Genomic DNA, 23,024 nt, shown 5'->3' with positions numbered 1-23,024 from the left:
CAGCAGCGGCACCAGGCTCCTCTCTGCTTGTCTGCCACGAAATTCATAGGATCCCAGACTGGTCTGGGTTGGAAGGGACATTAAAGTCCATCCAGGGATCCATTCCCACCCCAGCCATGGCAGGGACACCTTCCCCTGTCCCAGGTGCTCCCAGCCCCAGTGTCCAACCTGGCCTTGGGCACTGCCAGGGATCCAAGGCAGCCCCAGCTGCTCTGGGCACCCTGTCCCCCTGCTCCCACGGAAGAGTTTCCTCCCAATATCCCACCTAACCCTGCCCTCTGGCAGTTTCAATCCATGCTATTTTCCCTGCCGACGGAGGGGTCTCGGCTGAGGGGCAGCCGTGGGATGCCTGGGATACCTGAACTCGCTGATGCCGCGGCACTCGCACGGCCTGGGGAAGGGGAGATCGGGGGTCTCGGGGAGGTTTGGGGGCTGAGGCTTCTGGGGACGGCCAGGAGCTTGAGGACCTCCGGGGGTCGGACGTGCTGGGGAGTCTGGAGGGTTTTAGTGGGGAGGGGGGCTCCGGCGCAGCCCAGCCCAGCCTCCTCTGCCATGCCCCGCGGGCAGGGGCTGCCTCCGCACCTGCGGCCGCCGCGGATCACCAGAGAATCCCACTCGCTCCTGCACCGAACGCGGCAGAGCCGCGCTCCCAGCGGGGGCTGCACCGGGGCGGCGGCGCCCCCTCCCTCCCTCCGTCCGTCCGTCCGTCCGTCCATCGGTCGGTCCGTCCCTCCCGCGTCCCTCCCCCTCCCCGGGGCGGCCCCGCCGCGCCCCCGCCCCGCTCGCCCCGCGCCGGGCGGAGCCTGCCCGCGCTGCCGCGGGCTCGGAGTTGCGCCGGGCGGCGGAGGCGAGCGGAGCGCGGCGCTCCCGGCCCCGGGGCCGGCCCGGGCCATGCAGGATGCTCCCGGCCGCCGCCCCGCGCCCGCCGCCGCTGCTGTGGCCGCCGCCCGCCGAGCCCCCCGCTCCGCCCTGGGCCTGGGTGCTGCCCGCGGCCGCGGGGCTGCTCCGGGTGGGCGCTGCCGCCGCCGGGGCTCCCCCTCCGCCTCCTCCTCCTCCGCCGCCGCCGCTGCTGCTGCCGCCCCCCGCGCTGGTGCGGCCCGGGCCGGGCTGGCGCGGCCCCGCCGAGCCCCCGCTGCTGCCGCTGCTGCCCGCGGCCGCCGAGCCGCTCCTGCACGGCCAGGTAAGGGCGGAGCCGCCGTGCGGGGACACAACTTTCCCGGAGCCGCTGCCCGGCGCCGGCCCCGGCACCCAGACCCCCGCCCGCGGGGTGTGGGGAGGCGGCGGGACAAACCCCGCGGGGCGGCGGGGGCTGCCCGGGCTCTGCATCCTCCTTTTCCGAGCTCTGCATCCTCCTTTTCCGAGCTCTTCATCCTCCTCTTCCCAAGCTCTGTATCCTCCGCTTCCCAAGCTCTGCATCCCATCTTCCCCGGGCGCTGCATCCCTCTTTTCCCGGGGCTCTACACCACCCCCCCTCCCCTGGGTTCTGCATTCCCCCTTTCCTGGGTTTTTCATCCCCCTCCCTCGAGGCGCTGCATCCCCTCCTTCCCAAGCTCTGCATTCCCCTTTCCCCGGGCTCCACATCACCCCCTTCCCGATGCTCTGCATTCCCCTTTCCCCAGCTCTGCACCCTCTTCCCTGGGTTCTACATCCCCCTCTTTCCCCAGCTCTGCATTCCCCTTTCCCCGGGTTCTGCACTCCCTTCCCCCGGTTCTGCACCCCCCCTTCCCCCGGCTCTGCACCCCCTTCCCGGCGCTCCGCGCCCCGCAGGCTCGGTCGCGGCCCCGCGTGTGTGGGATCGCGGCACTTCCAGCGGCTCTGGAAACGTGCGGAGGGGATTTCTCTGGGAGGAGAGGGGCTGCCAGGGGGGCTGCGGGTCCCTCCGGCGGGGCTGAGCTCTCGCCGGCTGCAGGATGCGCTCTCCGCAGATGCGGCCGGAACGGGAGAGATGCTCCCGGCGCCGGGGCAGCATCGCCGCCGAGCGTTCTGTGAATATTTATGAAGACGAAAGTTTTGAGCCGTGTCACTGGAACCAGCGTGTCGCGCCAGTGCTCTCCCTGATGAATATTTCAATTATTAATTGCTGCCGTGAGGCTGCTCGCAGTAGCGGAGCCCTCAGCCGGTGTTCGCTCCTCTCAGCGGAGAGGTCGGAGCCGTGCGCGCAGTTTTGCCTCGGCTTTATGTTTTTTGGTGGACAGAAGTAAAAATAAACGCGAGCTGCGAGCGCTGTGGCGTCCGCTCGATTCCGTGTGATGATTTCCAGCCTTTTCGAGCTCGAGCGTCTCTTGTGGTTCGGGAGAAAACAGTCGGTGCTGCTCTACGGAAACGGGAACATCAATTATTCCCCAGCGGGAGACCGCTCGACGAACCTGCAGAGGTGGTTTTGCTGTGGGAACCCATTTGCCAGGCGAATTTAAGTTGAGAAAAAAATACATTTCTGCGTTTCCTTTGGCTCTCCCGACGCATTTCCAGGCTCTTGCTGGCGCTGTACGGTTCAGTGTGAGCAGAGGAGCCCATGCCGCCGGTGTGCCCTGCTCCAGGCTGTGCTTTGGGCTTCCCGAACCGCTCTCTGCTCCCACCCTGCCGTGCCCAGCGAAACACGAACCCTGGGCGGGCTGAAGGGACATTCCCGACATTTCCCGTGCTCGTCTGTCGCGTCATTAGGAAATCGTGGAAAGCATCGGTTACTCGGGGTAAAATCCTTTTGTTAACTCCCCCTCTTGTGTTTGTTTGGTTTTTTTGTCCCCTCCGAAGTGGATATTTGGAGCTCATTCGCCGGTCGTAGGATTCTCCCCTTCTTCCAGCGTGGAATTCGTTCCGGTGCTGCCGCCCGTGTACGCCGCCGCGGTGCCGCCGCACGCCGGCAAGGGCTGGATTGAGAAAAGGCTGCCCAGCTGCAAAGTAAGTGCGAGCCTGGCCTGCCGAGGGGTTTTAGGGCTTTTTTCTGGACTACATCAAATACACGAGCTGCAGAGTGCTGTGGGTTCAGCGCAGTAAGAGGATGATGTTCGTCAGGAGAAGCCTGTGGAAGGGGCAGGTGATGGAGCAGCAGTTGCAGCTTCACTGTTCCCAAGTTTTAATAGGACTAAAATGTCGCTGATATTTATTCCTTTGAGTAGGATGTCCTCATTTTCCTATGAGATGTGATTATGGGGGTATTCCATCTTCCCTTTCTCCCTGGTTTTCCCACTGTTTGTCCCAAAGCCACAGTCCAGTGCTGGCAGAGCGGTGTCAGTGTGGGCACTGCCACATCCCTGGTGCCAGGGTGGCCCCATCCCACCTCTGGTTCTCACCTCTGCCCCTCTGCCAGCTGAGTGCTGAACACCAGCTTTGTGCTTTGTCCCCCAGCTGGTTTTGTGCCCTGTCCCCCCTGTCTCTCAGCTGGTTTTTGTGCCCTGTCCCCCAGCTGGTTTTGTGCCCTGTCCCCCCTGTCTCTCAGCTGGTTTTTGTGCCCTGTCCCCCCTGTCCCCCAGCTGGTTTTGTGCCCTGTCCCCCTTGTCCCCCAGGTGGTTTTTGTGCCCTGTCCCCCCTGTCTCTCAGCTGGTTTTGTGCCCTGTCCCCCTTGTCCCCCAGCTGGTTTTGTGCCCTGTCCCCCTTGTCCCTCAGCTGATTTTTGTGCCCTGTCCCCCTTGTCCCCCAGCTGATTTTTGTGCCCTGTCACCCCTGTCCCTCAGCTGGTTTTGTGCCCTGTCCCCCCTGTCCCTCAGCTGATTTTTGTGCCCTGTCCCCCCTGTCCCCCAGCTGGTTTTGTGCCCTGTCCCCCCTGTCCCTCAGCCGGTTTTGTGCCCTGTCCCCCTGTCCCTCACCCCCGTGTCCCCAGGCTGAGGAGGTGGCTGCAGTCCCCGGTGCTGATGGGGTCACTCCGGGTGGCCGTGTCAGCACCAGGAGTGGCCGTGTCAGGACAGCTCTGCCTCCAGGGATTCCTGGCCTCCCGTGCTGCTGCAGCAGCTGATCTGTCATGTCAAAGCCAGTTAATTTTTAAGTGGTCACTTCACTTCAGCCTCAGCACTGAGGGACCCTGGCTTGGGCAGTTTGTCCCCAGCTGAGGCCCTGCCTGTTGAAATACTGAGTTAATATGCTTTGTTCTCACTTGTATTTCTGAGTTTGGGATTTCAAAGTGTAACGTTTCTCTTTCTTTCTGTTGGACAGATCTATTTGAACAATGCCTTTGCCCTGGATTCGGCCTGGATCCAGCCTGAGGAGTCCAGGCTGTTCCAGGGGGCTGAGAAGCCTCTGCTGCTGAGCAATCAAGTGGCCATGGCTGTAGCCAGGCCAGCTGCTGCCTCCAGGCCACTGCCCACGCTCGTCTTGGCCCCTCAGCTGATCCCAGGTCAGGAAATGAGAACATCAATAATTAAGTATTGCCTGTTTCTCGGTGGTTTTCCCTTAATGCATCCCCCAGAGAGGCACAGCTGCTCTCTAAAGCAGAGAATTTGCTTCCACTCAGCTGCAAGCCCTTGCTTGAGCAGAGCCTTGATGGCCAAGTGCAGCTCACCCTCTGAATGACTGAAAGGAAGAAAGGGCCTGTGTAATTACAGCAGATTGTGCCAGGCTGTTCTGGAGCTGCTTGGTGGCCTCTGCCAGGAAAGGACCAACCACTCCCCACCTACTGAGTTTATTTTTCAAGCAGAAATCGCTGACAGCCTCAGTGATTCTGTGGTTCTGTGGCACAGGCCGTGTAGGATTCTGCTGGCTGCTCGTTTGCAGAGTTTGGTGGGGTCTGTGCAGACAGCCAGCAGGAGAGGAGCACTGGATCCATCATCTCATTAAGGCTCAGTCATTTGTGAAATCAGTTCCATTAATCTGCATAACTGAACAGAAGAACTAAAAGTTATAAATATTAACTGTGTAAATATTCTGTGGTGCTTTAGGTAACTGAGATTTACACCTGGTAAAGAGTGTTTATCCTTGGACAAGAGCAGACCCTGCATTCCAGCAGGGCTGCATCTCTGTTTGGTGGCTGCAGGAGTAAATTAAAATAGCAGTTCTATCCAGAAGGCTGAGGAGAAAAGTGCCACTGATGTTTCAGCCCCTAAATACACTCCTAAACTGGGAATTGGAATTACTGGCTGGCTGTCAGTTGTTCCTGCCTTCCTGAGAGCAAAGGTGCTGTCCCTGGGGCTGAGAGCAGAGCTCCCCTTTCCGCAGGCTCTCCCCAGAAGCAGTTTGTATTTCAGAGCTGTGCAGCACCCAGGACGTGGTGTTTGCCATCAGTGCTGAGGTTCAGAGTGTGCTGGAGGAGATTCTGGCTCCTGGGCTCGTTACCAGCCTCATTAATTAGCAGGGGGTGCCCTGGCACGCGTTGGCCCCTTCACCTGGGTCTGTATTTTGGTGTTTGAGCAGAGCTGTGGCTCAGCCTCCTCTCCTCTGCCAGCACTGCCCAGGGCTCAGCTGGAGGGGTCAGTGCTGTGGGGAAACCCTGGAATGAATTAATTTCTGTTGATTAGAGCATTTATTGGTATTTATTCACACAGAAGCAGCTGCGTGCCCAGGCTGCTAGGGAATCATAGGATGGGTGTGCTGCTGAGGGAGGGGGTCTGGGCAGGAGAGCCACAGCCCCTCCTGTTCCTGCACCCTTTAAGGACTTCAATGTTTTAAAATATTTCAGTATTTTAAACGTGCACAAATGTATTTTATCACATGCAGAATGGCAGATATAAGGCAAGAGCATTCCTGGGAGCAGCTCAGGGGCAGTGCCAGGCAGAACAGGGACACTGCCAGCCTGGTGCCACCTCTGTGGGCTGCAGGAAGCCCTGGGAAGGGAAGGGTTTCCTCCCCCAGGCAGTGCACGTGCCCGTGGCTGTCTGCTCAGGAGCCCTGCAGCTGGACCCTGCTCCTCCTGCAGCAGCTGGCTCAGTGCTGGCTGCCAGCTGAGCTCCCTCGGGGCGGCAGAAGGGCAGAGAGGAGCTCAGCTCTCCCAAGCATCTCTGTAAATAATGGGATCACAGAATCCTGGAATGGTTTGGGTTGGAAGGGACCCCAAATCCCCCCCAGTGCCACCCCTGCCATGGCAGGGACACCTTCCCCTGTCCCAGGTGCTCCCAGCCCCAGTGTCCAGCCTGGCCTTGGGCACTGCCAGGGATCCAGGGGCAGCCCCAGCTGCTCTGGGCACCATGTGCCAGGGTCAGTCAGGAATTCCTTCCCATCCTTGTTGGTGCCAGTCCATCCCATCCTAGGCTGTGTGGGGCTCCAGAGCTCGTGAGGGACCTGTGGCCATTCCTGCAGAGTGGCCCCATCCCTGTCCTGCCAGAGCCAGGAGCTGCTTCCCCATGGCAGCACTGGAAGAGTTTCCTGTGCAGTATCTGCCCTTGATGGGAGCAGTAATAAAGATCCTGGGAGCAGGTTCTCAGTGGAGTGGGATCAGGGCAGTTAATCAGGTTTCTGTGCAGCATTCACTCTGGAGCCGCTGTGGCAGCAGCTCTGCCTTCCCCAGCAATCAGCAATGATATAATTGTTTTCTCGATGGAGCTGCAGCCTTCCTCAGCTCCAGGAGTGAGCACGGAGCCCGGCAAGGCTAATGTGCATAATTTAACAGCTGCAGCCCCAGCCACTCCAAGGTGCTATTTGCTGGGAGGAGCAGCAGTTATCGCTCTCTCCCAAAGTGCCCACCGTGAGTTATGGGTCTGTGCTGTGTTTCTGAGGAGCAGGGTGGCCTTTGCCCCTGGCAATGATGCCTGGCTCATGGCTGCTCTGGGGGGAAGGCAGCACTTCATTTCTGCAGAGGCAGCACTGGTATTTCTGGGAGGGAAGGATTCAAGTTTCTGTCTCCTGCGCTGTGTGGGTGAGGACAGGGCTGGCCAGGTGCCCTGTGCCACCTGTGCCTGTGCCAGCTGGGTGTCCTGCACATCCCTGTGAGCTCACTGGCTGCTGGATGGGGTGAGGGAGGGCTGGCAGGGCCCCGTGGTGGGTTCCAACCCTCCAAGGTGGAAGCTGGAGCCCTGTGGCATAGGACATTCACTGGTGTCCTTGGGAGGTGTGCTGGAGTGGTTTGGCACTCCTGGTGTCGGGACCATGCCACCAGTGCTCCCTGCCTGGGGGAGGTGTTCTTATGCCTTTATCTGGGAAGCTTTTCATGGAATTGTGGAAAGGTTGGGGCTGGAATGGACCATAAAGCTCATCTGGTTCCACGGTGTCTCCTGGGTGGAGATGAGGGTGTCAGGTGGGGCATCCCAAGGAAATTACATTTTGATCCTTCTCATTCACATCTTTCCTTTCTCCTGATGGCAGTACCCTTTACAGAACCAAGACAGTGTCAGCACTGATGGGCAGATACACACCCAAACACAGGCCCAGCTTGCTAGCTAATTCCATTTACAGATTCTGAATGAAATAGGGCTGCTCTCTGTTGAATTTGGGTTCTGTTTTCTCATGAAGTACACTACCCAGAACCTGTGACCTCCTGTGTCTCCTAAGCACAGCTCTGTGTTTGAAGCACATCTCCATTTACAAGCACTCAGGTTTTGGCTTCCCAAATTGGATTATCTTGTATTTAAGTGTGTGTGTGCTGGGGCTCCCTGTTTGGGGACAGAGAATAGCACAGCAGGACCCCATTCATGTCCCGTTAAAGCCATCAAACCTCTCTTTGTTTGTGGAGCATTCAAGCACTGCCAGCCAAGTGCTTTATTAGGTCTGGGAATGCTTGGCTTTAACCACAGCTTTCACAAAGTTTTTGTTTTGCTCATTAAGTTTATGGTTTTTTGGTGCTTTTCCCGTTATCTCCCCAAATCAAGAGAAACTTGGACTGAAGTTTGTTTTCCCACCTAAATGACAGAAATAACCCCACGGACAATGTGTTAATGGGCAAGGCTGCTGTTCTGACCTTTCCATAACATCATCCCTCCTGACCCCGGGAGCTCCGTGTGAATAAATCCAGCTCTCGGTGCCTGCAGGGCAGGGCTGTCTGAGAGCAGCCAGGGATTTCTATTTACTGCACATGAAAGTGAGCGGGGCTGCTTCTGGCACTCACTGGGCTTACAGTGCCAGTGCCAGATGCTGATTTCCCCTTGGAAAGCTGGGATATCAGCAAAGCTGGGATATCAGGAAAGCTGGGATATCCCTGTGTTTGTTTGTTTACCTTTGCAGGGCTATTGCTGTGTTTGTTTGTGTTTGCAGGGCTGTCCCTGTGTTTGTTTCCCTTTATAGGAATATCCCTGTGTCTGTTCCCTTTGCAGGGCTGTCCCTGTGTCTGTTCCCTGTGCAGGGCTATCCCTGTGTCTGTTCCCTTTGCAGGGCTGTCCCTGTGTCTGTTCCCTGTGCAGGGCTGTCCCTGTGTCTGTTCCCTGTGCAGGGCTATCCCTGTGTCTGTTCCCTTTCCAGTGGGATATCCCTGTGTCTGTTCCCTTTCCAGGGATATCAGGGTGTTCAGAGTTTTTTAGGAATTCTAAACACAGGCACAGGGTCAGATTGAGAAGGAGACTTTTGTTCCACATGAGTTGAAGGTTTTGCACAAATCTGAATTTATCCACTGAAGTGTCCACACCCCTCCTGTCTCACTCACATTTTCACATCACCCCCTGCTGCAGAATCCTTCCACCTCACACGTGTCCCTGTGTTACAATCCGTCCCTATGGACGGGTTTCGTAGAGGTTCTTTTAGATTGATTTCAGGGTGCAAAGAACTGACATGGTACAAGGGGGTTTGCAGGTTAATCAACACAATGGACTTTATTAAAATAACCACAGCAAAAAATGCGTTGGGGAGAAATTAGGGAAAAAGGGGAAAAAAAAGGAAAAATAAAGAAGGGAAAGGAGAAAGGGGGGGTTATAGCTACCAAAACATGAGAATGGCAGAGGTCCTTCAGTGTCCAGCCGAAGAGTTCACCAGGTCCCGTCCAGGGAGATCTCAGAGATGCAGTCCATCTGGACTCCAATTATACACTTTTCGATGAGGGGGAAGGGGATTATTTTGAAACCAAATCTATTGTATAGAATGGTATTTGGAAAGGGGGTACACACAGTCCACCTTGCAATGAACAAAAGTCATTGTGTTCGTGGTCCAGTGCCCACACCTGCAGTCATCCATCTTGCTTTGGTCAGCTCGCCTCCCCGGGCTGGGGGCTCCAGTCCTTGGAAAGTGTGAGGGAGGCCTTTTCTCACATGGGGATTTCTCAGGGTCTTCTCTGGTGGAGAGGCTTCTGTCATCTCAGCTTGTCTGTCACGGTGGTTGTAGATGAACGAGAGGGGTCTTCTGTGGGAGACCACCCAAAAACTCAGGGAGGAAAAGTCCAGCCCGGCCAGGAGGTGGACAGCATCCAAGATTATTGCTGTAAAAAGGACACAGTGCCTCAATGTGCTCGGTGTAGCGTGCAGGGAGCTGCACCTGTGGAGATGGAGCTTAGCAACACCTTCAGGTCATGAAACCCCCTGGCTTGGCGTGCCCACTGTGGCTAGGGAAGGGACAAAGGGGTCTTCTGAGCGGTCTCTCAATGACAGCTGTGAGGCAGATGAGGGATATTTCGGACAGACTCTCACACCCTGTGCCTGCCTGGCCCCTTTTGGGGTCTCTGGTGTCTGTGGGGAGGTGCCCCCCACTCAGCCCTGAGGTAGGTTCAGCTCAGGCTCCAGAAGGCCAGGTCAGTGCCAGGAGGAGGTGCCAGGACGTTGCCCAGCAGGCTGTAAAGCACAGAAGCTTTCAGCACACTGAGCAGCTGTTTGACACAACTGGAATTTCTGTCTGCACTCAGAGGGGGCTTGAGGGTGACGGTGGCACCATTGGGCTCCATATGCAGCTGAGGTCAAAGGAAGGGACAGCGAATTCTGCCTGAAGTCCTGGAGGTTAAAATGCAGAGAATCCGACTTAAAAATAGTGAAAATACTGCCTAAAGACTCAGAGCTTAGAGATGAAGAGAATCCGACTTAAAAACACAGAAAATTGTGCTCAAAGCCATCAGCTGGGCTGTGAGGGGCTGGGCTGGGTGCAGGCCCAGCACTGGGGGCTCCTGTTACAGCAGGGCTGGTGCTGAGGGTGGCTTTGGGAACAGGAACTCTGCATTGTGCCCAGGGAGGGTTGGAGTGCCCATCCCTGGAGGTGTCAGGGGATTCCTGGAGGTGACACTCAGAGCTCTGGGCTGGGGACAAGGTGGGGATGGGCACAGCTGGGACTCTGATCCTGGAGGGCTTTTCCAGCACCAGTGACTCTGGGATTCAGAGGAGAAGTTGGCACCTCACTGCCAGGGTGTACCGTGACCTGGCAAAACCAGCCCTGGGGAAAACACCATTGCTGGAAAAAATCCTGCACATTCCCCCCACTGAAATATCAGTGATGGAGTTTGACTCCTGTTTTCATGGCGTGTGACTTTTGAAATTCCCCCCGTGAGTGCAGGTTGATTAATGGCAACTCTAAAACCCTTTCAGGGCCTTTTTGAAAAGAGCTCACAGCAAGGTCTGGTATGTTAGTGAGGAGAATTTCTCAGGTGGGTGCCCCCAGCCCTGGGGAGTCCTGGCCCAGCTGGCAGTGCCTTGGGCAGAGCTGGGCTGTGTTTGGGTGGCTGGACTGGGGGATGCTGCTGAGCTGAGGCACAGCAGGACCTGCTGAGCCCTGCCTGTGCTCTCCCCAGCACTGAGCCCCCAGGGATGGCCCTTCCTCCCTGGAGTTATTCACCAGGAGAGAGAGCCTCATCAAAGGAGGGGAAACCACCGAAACTTCCCTTTCAGCTGAGCAATGAAACTTTGATGAGGGCATTGATGCAAGTTTAATGAGGCAGCCCAGCTCAGCACAGGCTGTGCCTGCCCAGCTCACATCACTCTCCTGTTCTCCTGCCCTCTTTGGGGAAATCACATCCTCCTCTCCAGAAGAAAAGAATCAAATGAGAAGTAAACAACCTTCCTGCTCATGTGCCCTGCAGGAAGGCACAGCAAAGTCGTGTTTGCAGACAGCATTAGCTTTCACAGGAGCTGCAGGAGATGGTTTGTGGGTTTCTCCCAGCAGCAGACAGCTGGAATTGGGAATGAGCACGGGCTCTTGGAGGGCAGGTGTTTGACCCCCCTGAAGGACTGTTCCACTTCCCAGGTGAATGAACAATGAGCTTCCATTTAACACTTGGAGTGGCTGGACACGATGGTTTGGGTTTGTTTTGTTGTTTTTTTTTTTTTTTTTTTAATTGTTTTTTTAATTTCTGCCAGTTGGTCTGGCAGAAAAAAATCTGTTTTCATTTATCCATTGCCAAATGATCAAAACTTAAATATTTGTGGGGTTTGTTTGGCCTGTGTGCCTGTTACTTAGTGCATCTGCAGGTGTTCCTTGGCATGGAGGAATAATGACTGTGGAAATAATGGACCTTTTTGGTGACACTGAAAACACTAAACTTCTGTTTTGTTAATGCAGGGCTTATTTTGTTGGGAAAGAATTGTTTGTAAAGGGCTGGGACAAAGTTGGGAGAGCTGGGGGGGCTCACCTGGAGAGGAGAAGCTCCAGGGAGAGCTCAGAGCCCTGGCAGGACCTGGAGGGGCTCCAGGAGAGCTGGAGAGGGACTGGGGACAAGGATGGAGGGACAGGACCCAGGGAATGGCTCCCAGTGCCAGAGGGCAGGGATGGGTGGGATATTGGGAATTGGGAATTGTTCCCTGGCAGGGTGGGCAGCCCTGGCACAGGTGCCCAGAGCAGCTGGGGCTGCCCCTGGATCCCTGGCAGTGCCCAAGGCCAGGCTGGACACTGGGGCTGGGAGCACCTGGGGCAGGGGAAGGTGTCCCTGCCATGGCAGGGGTGGCACTGGGGGTGATTTTCCAGGTCCCTCCCAACCCATTCCTTGGTGCTGTGATCTCACCCCAGGTCCCTGCTGGGATTCTCCTGCCTGGAGTTGTTTTGGGGGGTGCATCCCCCACCCCACAGCCTCCCTCCCCACCACCTATTCCCTGTTCTCCTGGGATGCACATGGAAAGGGACCCTCAGGGTGAGGGCAGGCCTGCAGTGGGATCAGCTGGGGCTTTGTGGAGCCTCAGTTGTCTCCCAGTGCCTGCAGGGTTTGCACCTGGGCTGAGCTTTGCTGGATGCCACAAGAAGCTGATGATTGCTTAATTTTTGAATCCTGAGCTCTGGTGGAGGCAGGAACAGCTGCTGTTTGTCAGATTTGCTCTGCTCCTCAAGAGTTTTACACTCCTGTTCTTGTTTGTTTAACATAATTAGCCAAGATTGAGCTCTGGAGGTCTTCCCTGCCACTGTCAGGCTGGGGAGTGAATGGTGCTGGGGCTAAAGGGTGTTTGAGCTTTGATTTGGGATGTTCCTGGGTTCCATTGGCAGGGGCTGCCAGGGAGGGTTGGAGTGCCCATCCCTGGAGGTGTCCAGGGAATTCCTGGAGGTGACACTCAGAGCTCTGGGCTGGGGACAAAGAGGGGATGGGGCACAGCTGGGACTCCCTGGGCTGGGAGGGCTTTTCCAGCCTCAGGGGTTCCATGAAGTGTCCTGCTGAGTTTTTGGGATGAAGGAGATAAGATGTAGAGCTTGTCAAACTCAGAGATTTGTGTGCAGGACACAGCAGAGCAGCCAGGCAGGCCAAGGAGCAGTGGGTGTCTAATATGGCAAGGAATAAATTCAGATTTGCCATCAGACAGTTACACTTTCTAAAGTTGAGGATGATTGTGTTCCCTGTGTTCAAATATTTGACTTTTTAATTAAGTTTTTTCATTTAAATGTAATAACTCTGCACAGTTTGTGTGTGAGTCACTGCTGCCTTGTCCCTGTGGGTTATGTGCTCACATCTGTGGGGTTCCACAGCAGAAAATGCTCCAGCCACCAGCTGGGCTTTGGAATCACCATCACCAAAGGGGCTCTGGGTCCCTCAGAAATGTCTCAGTGCCCTCAGCTGGGCTTGGGGCACCTCTGGGATCACCCAGCCCAACCCTGCCCAGGCAGGGACACAGGAACGTGTCCAGCAGGGTTGCAGTGGCTCTGCAGAGGGGACCCCAGCCCCTCCCTGGGCAGCTGCTCCAGGGCTCTGCCCCTCCAGGGAAAGAAGTTCTTCCCCATGCTGGGCTGGAACTTGCTGTGCTGCAGCTCCTGGCCAGTGCTCCTTGTCCTGGCACCGGCCTCTGACAGCCCCCGGGGAGATTTGTAGGGGTTGATGGGGTCCCCTCTCAGCCCTCCCTTCTCCAGCCTGACCAGGCCCAGCTCCCACAGTCTCTCCTCATCTCAGAGATGCTCCAGTCCCAAAATGATCTCTGTGGCCTCTGCTGGACCCTCTCCAGTAGCTCCTTGGCTTTCTTCCTTTGTCTCTTCTCCCAGGGAACAGGGACAGGAGCAGAGGGAACGGCCTCAGGCTGGGCCAGGGCAGGCTCAGGGTGGGCACAGCAGGAATTCCCCCATGGAAAGGGGGCTCAGGCACTGGCACTGCCCAGGGAGGGTTGCAGTGCCCATCCCTGCAGGTGTCCAGGGAGTTCCTGGATGTGGCACTCAGGGCTCTGGGCTGGGGACAGGGAGGGGCTGGTCAGGATTTAGACTTGCTGACCCTGCAGGTCATTTCCACTGTCAATGATTCTGTGGTTCCTGAGCTCTGGAGGCCAGAGCTGAGCCCAACAAACAGGTTTATTCCACATCCCACCTGCTCAGGCCCAGGGGGCACACCGGGCCAGGTGGGGCGTGCTCCATCTCGTTCCATGCAGTGTCCAAATCCAGAGGGCTGAGCATAGCACTGCCCCAGCCCCGCTGCTCTCCCCTCAGCTGCCTCTCACTGTCGGAACTCAGGAAATTTTTCTGGCTGCCCTGAAGGGCTCCAGCCCCTGCCCAGGGGGCTCAGAGACTTTGGCACAGAGCTCAAAACTCTTGTGCTTTTGATTTAGCTTTTGGAAAAAACAATTACTAACTTTATATGAAGAATTACAAGCTACAATAGTTTAAGTAGAATGATAGTGAATTTATCACGGGGTGAAAAATAGATTTTTGGGGTTTTTAACATGGGGGTTCAGGGGGCAAGATGGAGGAATCTGGGCATGTCCAGCCTTTCTCCTTCTTCTCGACCTCCACCTTCTGCTGTGATGGTGGCACTTTTGGGTTGGTTTAGGGTAGAAGCTCACTGTCTAACACAGGTGATCGGTATTGGGAAGTTATGGTAAACATTGTACAGGTAGTTTTTAGTATAGAAAGATAACAGTGCCCCAGGGCAGGCAGAGTGCCTCTGACTGTCCTGCTGAGGGGACCTCGGCTGGACAGGAGAAAGAATTTTATAGATAAGGAACAATAACAACCTTGAGACGGAGAAATGAAGAGTTCCGACTCCTTTGAGCACCAGGCTGGGAAAAGAGACTTTGTGACACATCTGGGGTCACTGTGAGCAGCTAGTCCCGAGATCTCACCTCTCTCTCTCCCACAGGTGGGTGCCAGAGCAGCCTTAAAGCCGTGGGCGGCGCGCAGAGCCTGGCGCTGGTGGCCCTGGAGCCCGAGGCCCCGCAGGCCGCGCCAGGCCCGGGCCTGCAGCCCTGCCAGCTCCTCGCCCTGTCCCCCATCAAAGTGCCACTGCTGGCCTCGCCCTGCCCAGGTAAGGTCCCCGTGGGCCCGGGAGGGGCTGGGCAGCACAGGGGGCGCGGGGGGTGGTGGTGAGTGCTGGGCACGGGTGGCACGGCCGGGGTTAAATTGGGGGTTCTGGAGCAGTTTGGAGGCGTCCTCTGGGCTGGGTGTCAGGAGTGGGTTCGGAGCTCCGGGATGTTTGTCATGGATGTGTCCCCGCGACATCTGGGGCCAGCTGAGCTGGTTCCTCCCTCACCTGAGGGGGTTCTGTGGGCAAACCTCTGAGCCCCCCAGCCCACCCTCAGGTTATGGTGGTGTGGTCACAGCTGAGCTGGAACAGGCTCTCACGAGGTGTCTGCACACCATGGGACAGCACTTGATGAAGTCCCCAGCAGATTCTCTGAGTGGTTTGAGTTACAAGTGTGCTGGGAGAGCTCAGCCTGGGCCTTTCCCAGAGCTGAGGTGTGGCTGGTGCCTGCAGAAGTGGCTCTTTTCTGGGTGCTGAGTGGAACCTTTCTGAAGGTGGCAGCTGAGGGGGCATCCCTGCCTGGCTGGGCAGGGCTGGTGGTAGGGAGCCTTTAGGGCAAGGTTTGGAACTGCATCTGGGGTGCCTGGGGCTATTTTTAGAACAGTTATCTGCCAATTAAGTGAAAAATGTAAATGAGGGTGCATCTTCCATCTTTTTGGTAATTGAGGTGCAGCGCAGCAAGGCACAGGGAGATTGAATTGTGCAGAAGGTGCAGCTCGGGTTTGGCATTGGTGGGAGAGCTTTAATGAGGGATGGATCCCAGGGATTCCCTTCCTGCCAGAGCAGGGCTGTGGGACCAGGGCTGGGAGCAGCAAATGGGCCTAGAGGAGGGGAGAGGCAAGAAAAGGGGGCTCAGGGGGGACCTTGTGGCTCTGCACAGCTCCTGCCAGGAGGGGACAGCCGGGGGGTCGGGCTGTGCTCCAGGGAACAGGGACAGGAGCAGAGGGAACGGCCTCAGGCTGGGCCAGGGCAGGCTCAGGGTGGGCACAGCAGGAATTCCCCCATGGAAAGGGGGCTCAGGCACTGGCACTGCCCAGGGAGGGTTGCAGTGCCCATCCCTGCAGGTGGCACCTGGAGGTGGCACTCAGAGCTGGGGACAGGGTGGGGATGGGCACAGGCTGTGTTTGTCCCGACCCACGTGCCACCTAAAAAGTGACCCTGGGGTCAGTGACCTGTGACCCTGGGGTTAACAACCTGTGACCCTGGGGTTAACGACCTGTGACTCTGGGGTTAATGACCTTCCCACAGTGCCCTTGTCTGAAGCTTATGAAAAGCCACGGGCATGCAGTAGCAATGAACTTAAAACCCCAAAATGACATTTTTCCAACTTCAATCTCCATGTTTATTGGTGCCTGGAAGGCTGAACATTGTGTGTGTGGTTAGCCTGGTTAATTGATTATCCCGTTAATTGATTCTATTAGAGAGCACTGTCCTCTTCCTGCCTTGTGTGGTCCCGTGCCTCAGTCACAGGGATTTGCTCAATTTGATCAATAGTCTTAGGAGTGAATATTTATTTTTTAGACCTTTGATTGTGGTTAGTTTTGCAGCCTGGCAGTTAATTCCTGGCAGCCTAATTAATAGCTTTGGGAATTAATAGCAGGGTGTTAACACAAGGTGGGAGGTTTGGGAAGGGCACAGGGCAGGTGGGGATCCAGGCTCTGCTGCTTTTCTATCCTCACAGAGGAAATTCCTTGGAATTCCCTCAAAGCAAATCACCAGGAATTTGGGGGAATTGCGAGTGTGCACAATGCAGTGTGGTCATTTTTAAAAATTCACTTTTGATACAGTTTATTTTACATTTTGGGAAGGAAAATCAGAAGCAAAGCTAGAAGAGATCAGAGGATATTTGGGGAATTTAAAGGCATGTGCAGCCTTTTCCTGCAGGAGGCTGTGAAGGATCCCAGCTGGATCCTTGGGAATGGGGCTGAGCACACAGGGCTGGGAGGTGCTGGCTGCTGCAGGTTGCTGTGTCTTGGCTCTGCAGCCAGTGGTGCTCTTGGGGATTGTTTTGTCACTGTGCTGAGCCTGGAAAAACTTGTAATGATGAAATAAACGTGTGGGAGAGAAGCAGCATAAAAGTCCTGGGTTTAATAGCAACATAAAATGCTGTTTTATATGGAATAAAATATTGAAGCTTGAGGAACCTGTCCATGGAGTGATCTGTGGCTGGAGAGGCTCCAGCTCAGGCTCTGTGCAGTGAGAGGGGCCTTGGCCCCACATTGCTGTGCTCTCTGCTCCCACACCAGTGAGGTGAACAGAGAAGGTTCCAGCAATGCAATTGCAGCCCCATTTTGGGTTAGTATTGCTTTTATTTCCTTTCTTCATTTTGCATCTACTGGTGGTGCTGCTTGTGCATCTCCCAGGCAAATGTTCCCTTAAATATTTCATGGCAGCCTGGCTGTGAGTGTGGATTTTGTGCCAGGTTTAACATAAAGACTAAACAGGAGCTTGTGGAGATGCAGCTCCTCACTGTGCTGCATCTTCCTGGGCCCTGCTGGGGGAGGAAACTGCATTTCCCAGCAGTGCCACACAAGGCTCTGAAATCTGGCTCAAAGAAACCCTAAATGCATTAAATTTGCAAGCACCAGCACTTACCTGCAGTAATTAAGGAATGGGGTGTCTGGTAATCTCTAATACCCCTCTGCAGCTCCTGCATAGAGAAGTGGGTGTTTATTTTCCTCACATGCAGGTTTTTAATGGTAGCAGTGAAGAAGGTAAGAGATGAGTCTGTGCTTATGGACTCTGTAAATTAGCAGTGAGCACAAATATTAAAAAAGGCACCATCTGCCATGGAATCCATTTGCCACCTGTTCCCTGGCTCTCAGCATTATTTAAGGGTTTAAATGTGGTGGTTTAGGCTGCCACGGAGCAGCTGGGAAGTGACTGAGCCTTTTCCTCTCAGCACCTTAATGCTGTGTGCCAAGGGCAGCTCTCTGCCCGAGCTCTGTCCGTGTCTGTCAGTCCCTCCTCAGCAGGGCTGCTGACTGAGCCAGGCTCAGAGCACACTCAGAGCTGGCTCACGGGCTGGGGAGGGCCCTGCTGCTCCTCCCAGCAGAGGCACAGACTGTCCCAGCATGGCCACAGGACCTGGGAAGGGTCCAGGGCTGGGGAAAGCTGTGGGGTTAGTCCCACTGAGCCCTTGAGCTCAGCCTAAGGTCCCCAGGGCATCACAGGAGCCCAGGATGGATTGGTTTGGAGGGAGCTCAGAGCCTGCCCAGTGCCACCCCTGCCATGGCAGGAACACCTTGCCCTGTCCCAAGTGCTCCCAGCCCAAATGTCCAACCTGGCCCTGATGGTCCAGCATTTCCCCAGATGTTTTCTGGCCAGCCTCTTCCCTCCCAGTTCTCTACTGGGAGGGCTGAGCCATGTGTCCAAGCTCTGTGCACACTCCTTCCTTGCATGTGTTAATGAGACAATTAACAGCTGCAATCCAGTGAGTCAGAGCCTGGGAAGCCCCTGCAGCTCTGGCCAGGGCTGGCTCCTGCTGGCTCTGCAGCTGGGTCTCTGCTGGGCTCACCCTCACCCTTTGGGATCCTCTCTGTGGGAATTCTCCTGGTGCACGTCTCACTTTGCCTTAGCCCAGCTCCCCTGCACAGGAATTCCACGGCATCAGGTGAGCACAAACGAATGATTTCGGGAGGACAGCCGAAGTTCCAGGCAGGAATGTGGTGCTCCCCTCCTGGGAAGCCTCCCCTGGCCTTGCTGGGTGTGCCCCGTGCCTGGCACTGGCACAGGCTGGCCTGGGAGTGCTGGGTGGCTCTGAGGAGCTGGCTGTAAATGCTGTGCCCAGCTCTAATGCTGGCTAACGAAGCGAGCAAATGAATGTTTATCGTTATTAAAGTGATAACTTCCTGCCTGGGCTAACGTTCAGCACAAAATCACGTTTTGGTTCCCTGTCTGTGTTGGCACACCAGAGGGAAGGTGAGCTGGTGCAGGGGCTCAGATAATGCCCAGAGCCCACTGAAATGGTACCAGTTCCCTCCTCCCTGCACAGTGAGTCCCTGCTGGGAGCTGGAGCTGCCCACTCAGGACCCTGTGATAATGGGGTGATGGCTCTCAGTGTGAAAATTCAGCCTGTTTGGGTTGTTACCAAGGCAAGGGGCAGGAGGAGGGTGGGCAGGGTGAGGTCAGGCACAGCTCTGTGGTACTGCACATTTTTGCACCATCCAAAGGCAGTCATGGGCAGTTTCTTGGTGCAAATCCATGGTGGGCCTGACTGGGTTCATGGATCACAGTGCACTTGGTACCAACAGGGATTCCCAAGGCTTTGGGATGTCTGGGGAGCAGGGGCAGGACCCGAGGGTCAGGCTGGACATCGGGAAGAGGCCCCACCTCAGTCCTGCTTAGGCCAGGCTCATGGTTAAGCAGCTGCTCCCATGGTGTGCTCCAGGAGAGGCTCTCAGTGCCTGGGATGTAATAGCAAGGTATTGACAAAAGGAAAAATATCAATACTGCAGTGGCAGTTACAAAAGACAAACAACCCAAATCCTCTCAGTCGTGCCCAGCTCTTGGTAAATGTCATGAAAGTCAGAGTTAATTTACTGTGTCTGTAACTGCTTGTTAAAGCACTCAGCTGGGTTCTGCTGTGGGAAGTGCAGTGCTGGGCAGTGTTTCAGTCAGGTTTCACTCCCAGGAGCAGCAGTTGTTCTGCTCAGAGCCCTGCCAGGTGGGCTTTCCCAGCCAGGTGAGGCTGGGGCTGGCAGCACTGCTGGGGCTCGGGGGTCACAGTGACACAGGAGTTTGTCCTTTGCCCTGGGTCCCTCCCAGGAGCCTGGGCTGCATGGGGCAGGCTGGGCTCTTTTTCTTTCTGTTAGAGACTCAGGTTAACTGAGATTTGTGTAGCTTAAAAAGCCCTCACTAAACTGGGTATATTTCTTGGAAATGGAGCAGAAGTCTTAGAAGGAAAACCCAAACTGAGTGAAAGAAAGGAACGAGCCTTGGAAGGATAATGGCATCGTTCCACCAGGAGCCCTTGCTTGTCCCTCTCCAGACGAAGATGAATGGATGAGAATTCCTGGGAGAATCCCGTGAGTTTTAAATCAGAGCTGAGGGAACACCTTGTGGTGGCGGCTGCTGCTGTGTCCTGAAATTTATTTATGCAATTAAAGCATTAGGAGCTCTGCAGGTATGGCCAAGGCTTGGTGGAATGGTGCTGGGATGCAAAGGAGTCCCCAGGGGGTGTTCAGGCCCAGTTTTTGTGCTGCCTGGGGGTGCCCAGCAGGAATACTGGGGGACTTGGAGAGGGGAGCAAGGCAGCAAATCCTGCTGAGGGCCCTGTAAAAGATGGGAGTGGTGTTGCTTTGTGTGCTTTTGTCTTGCTTATTAGTGAGGAAAAAAAGCATTTTGTAGACATTATTTTTTATGTGTTCAACTTTATTATTCAGCTATTTGGGGACTGGTTTTGATGCTGTAAAATGAAGTCACAGAGTGGATTTCAGCTAATATATTCCCAATGTTTGGCCTGAACCAGGGCTGGATGTGGGGTAAACTCAGTGCAAAACTAAACCTGATGGAGGAGGAAATTCCATGAGCCCAGTGGATTAATCTCCACTTTTAGGATTTGCATCTGCAGGGTCTTGTACCTCCTGGTGCAATTCTCAGCATGGTGTGTTGGGGATGGGGATAATCTCAGCATTCCCTGGAACAGGGGGGGACCCTGGAATGCTCCAGACATTCTGTCCAGTGGGACTGAGAGCTGAGCAAGCCCTGTGACACAAACCATCCTGTGAATCATTCAAATTGCTGCTTCATCTTGGAAACTAAAATTAATATAGAAATACCTGACTGGGAGTTTATTATGAGGGAATAGAAATTCCAGGGCACCATGGCATTACATGGGGGGGTCTTTGAGTCTGTGAGGCTGAGAGCTCAGGGTTTGTATTATTATTATTATTATTATTATTATTATTATTATTATTACTATTATTATTATTCCTCCAATCAAACAGCCATTCCTGTTCAGCCCCTGGATGGTGGGAACCAAATGCACAGGGATTTTCCTGGTGTTTGTTCCCAGCTTTGCTTTGGAGCTGTAGATGTTTCCTGGGTGACTCCCCCGTTCCTCAGTTAGGCCCCTCTAAAGTGCAAAGAAATGAAATGAGGTAAAATGAATCTTCCTTCTTGGCCAGAATATAAATAAGGGAACTTAATTACATTTCCCAATTTTAAGTGTGCCACAGGAGCTTCCCCAGGGTACTAAATGGAAATTCCTAGATTTTATTGCACTAGCAGCTCTGTTGGCACATGCAGGATGTGGGGAGGGTGGAAGGGGAAAAGGAGAAGGACTTGGGGATAGTGGGAGGTTCCCTGCCCTTGGCAGGGTTGGCATGGGATGGGCTTTAAGGTCCTTCCAGCACAAACCAGGCTGGCATTCTGTTATCCCAGAAAATCCCTCCTGCCAGCCCCTGCTCCACACTGAGTTCCCTCTGTGGTGTCAAGAACCTGGGACCTTAAACCTGACTCAGAAACCACCAAAAAATGAGCACAAGGGTCACATTCCAGGTTTCTGCCTGGCTGGGTTCAAATTTCCAAATCTAATTTTTGACTCAAAGCCTCCCAGAAATGAGTGCTTGAAGATTTCACTCCAAAACACAAAGGAGTGGTTCATGCAGAAATAATTACTGTGCTGTGACAGGAGCAAGGGGAGGTTCTGGGGGTCTGATGCTGCATAATTCAGTGTGTTCTCTCACCATTACATCCTGTCCAGAGAGGAGATGGAAATTTGCTGCTGGAGTTTGTCTGAGGCTGGAAAAGAATCATGAAAGTTTGGGAAATGGGACTGGGCAGAGCAGTGAGAAGGGCTGTGGGAGATGAAGGCTGTGGGGTGATCACCACCATCACCATCCTCATCACCCCCATCCCCCCCTTTTCTCCTGCTGTGGGCAGAGGCTCCCTTGGCTGCAGGGTGGTCCCACCTCCCCTCCCTGGGCTTGGAGAAGCTCTGTCACAGCCCAGGAGACCCCCAGTCCCTCCAGCCACACTGAGCACAAATCCCTGCTGTGCCTTTGGGCACCTCCAGCCTTATTTCCAATTTTCTGATTTCTGATTCACTGATGGCTCCATGAATAATTCAGGAGGAGTCTTTGATCTGGGCTGGCTGCCACCTGCCCTGCTGGGAGGGCAGGGAGGTCACCCGGGTCAGGAGCTGCTGCTCTCAGAAACTGCCCAAAAATCCAATCAAGCTTTTTTCCCAGTTTGGAGGCTCCATGAAGCTGTGTAATGCAGCAGGAGCCAGTGGGCCCGGGCAGATCTCAGTGCAGTTTTACACTCTTGAGCTCCAGAAGCCTTTGGACAGCACTGCCAGGGATGCCAGGGTGGGATTTTGGGGTGTCTGTGCAGGGACAGGAGCTGGACTGGATGATCCTTGGGTCCCAGCTCAGGATATTGCATGATCCCACAGGATTTAAAACAAAGCCCAGGAGAGGATCAGAGTTCTGAGGCTGCACGAGAAACAGTCCTGGGGTTTTTCCCCTGGTGAGCAGCAGAGCTTGGCTTGGCTTCACCTCGCGCTCATGGGGGTGGCCAATCCAGGGGATGGTGGAATTCCATGGGCTCTGCAAGCCCCACAGCCAGGACAGCCCAGGGCACTCCCCTGCCTGGAGGGAGGCTCTCCCTGCCCCTGCACAATCCCACATCCAGCTCCTGGCTGCCCGTGCCTGGCAGGAGCACTTGTTTGCAGAGGCAGGGAGTGGAGAGCAGCAGGTTTGGGTTCTGGTCTCTGAATTCCCTCAGGCTTTGGGTTCTGGTCTCTGAATTCCCTCAGGCTTTGGGTTCTGGTCTCTGAATTCCCTCAGGCTTTGGGTTCTGCTCTCTGAATTCCCTCAGGCTTTGGGTTCTGGTCTCTGAATTCCCTCAGGCTTTGGGTTGTGGTCTCTGGATTCCCTCAGTGTTTGCTGTCCAGAGGAGCAGCTCCTGGGGCTGCTGGACTTTGGGAGGTGCAGAGGCATGGGAAGGACAGAGCTCACTGACCTATGGCTTGGGGGAGCCACTGCCGTGGTGAATGTCTCCTCTGCAGGGCTCCCAGGGAATTAATTAATTGCTTAATCAATGATTGCCTGGTGGTGATCTCGTCCCGTGTGTGGAGATAATGCAGGGAGGGAGGCAGGGACTGTGGTTTGACCCCTGGTGCCAGCCTGCAGCCCCAGGGATGTCCAGGCTCTCCCCACTCCTGGTGGTACCTCGGGCACCTCATGGGCTCTGTCCTGCCAAGGAGGATTCTTCCTGCTGGAGGCTTTTCACCATTTTCCCTCTTCCTTTCTTTTTCCCTGTCTTTTTATTTTCCCTGTCTTTTCTCTGCAGCTCCATTCAGCCAGGGAAGGTTTCAGTGGTTTTTGTTTCAGTACTGGTTCACAGTGTGTAAAATGTCACTGTCATTGTCACTTGAGAACGGGGTCTCCCAGGTGGAGAGAAGAGATTTGTCTCATTTTTGGGCACAGTTCTGCCAAGATCTCTTTTTAATGAGTAAAGCCAGCTCGATGCCTCAGTCTCAGTGCAGAATTTTGAAATTCAGGGGGATGTTCACTAGAGAGGGGTTGATGCAAGAGGAGCAGCAGACCTGATACAGATA

General features: G+C 55.1%; 1 protein-coding gene across 1 annotated transcript in view; it reads left to right on the top strand.

Moving 5' to 3' along the window:
• Nucleotides 1–898: 898 nt before the first annotated feature.
• The window catches only part of TCERG1L (transcription elongation regulator 1 like), a 49,019-nt gene continuing 26,893 nt past the window's right edge, over nt 899–23,024 (top strand). Inside the window, exons 1-4 of the mRNA XM_059852251.1 lie at nt 899–1,180; nt 2,752–2,898; nt 4,147–4,327; nt 14,297–14,461. Coding sequence (XP_059708234.1) covers nt 899–1,180; nt 2,752–2,898; nt 4,147–4,327; nt 14,297–14,461 — 775 coding nt within the window. The remainder of the gene's footprint in view (nt 1,181–2,751; nt 2,899–4,146; nt 4,328–14,296; nt 14,462–23,024) is intronic.

The sequence above is a fragment of the Haemorhous mexicanus genome, chromosome 7 (genome assembly GCF_027477595.1).
Source record: "Haemorhous mexicanus isolate bHaeMex1 chromosome 7, bHaeMex1.pri, whole genome shotgun sequence".
Lineage (NCBI taxonomy): Eukaryota > Metazoa > Chordata > Aves > Passeriformes > Fringillidae > Haemorhous > Haemorhous mexicanus.
Note: the sequence above shows the minus strand (reverse complement) of the source record. Positions and strands in the feature narration are given on the sequence as shown.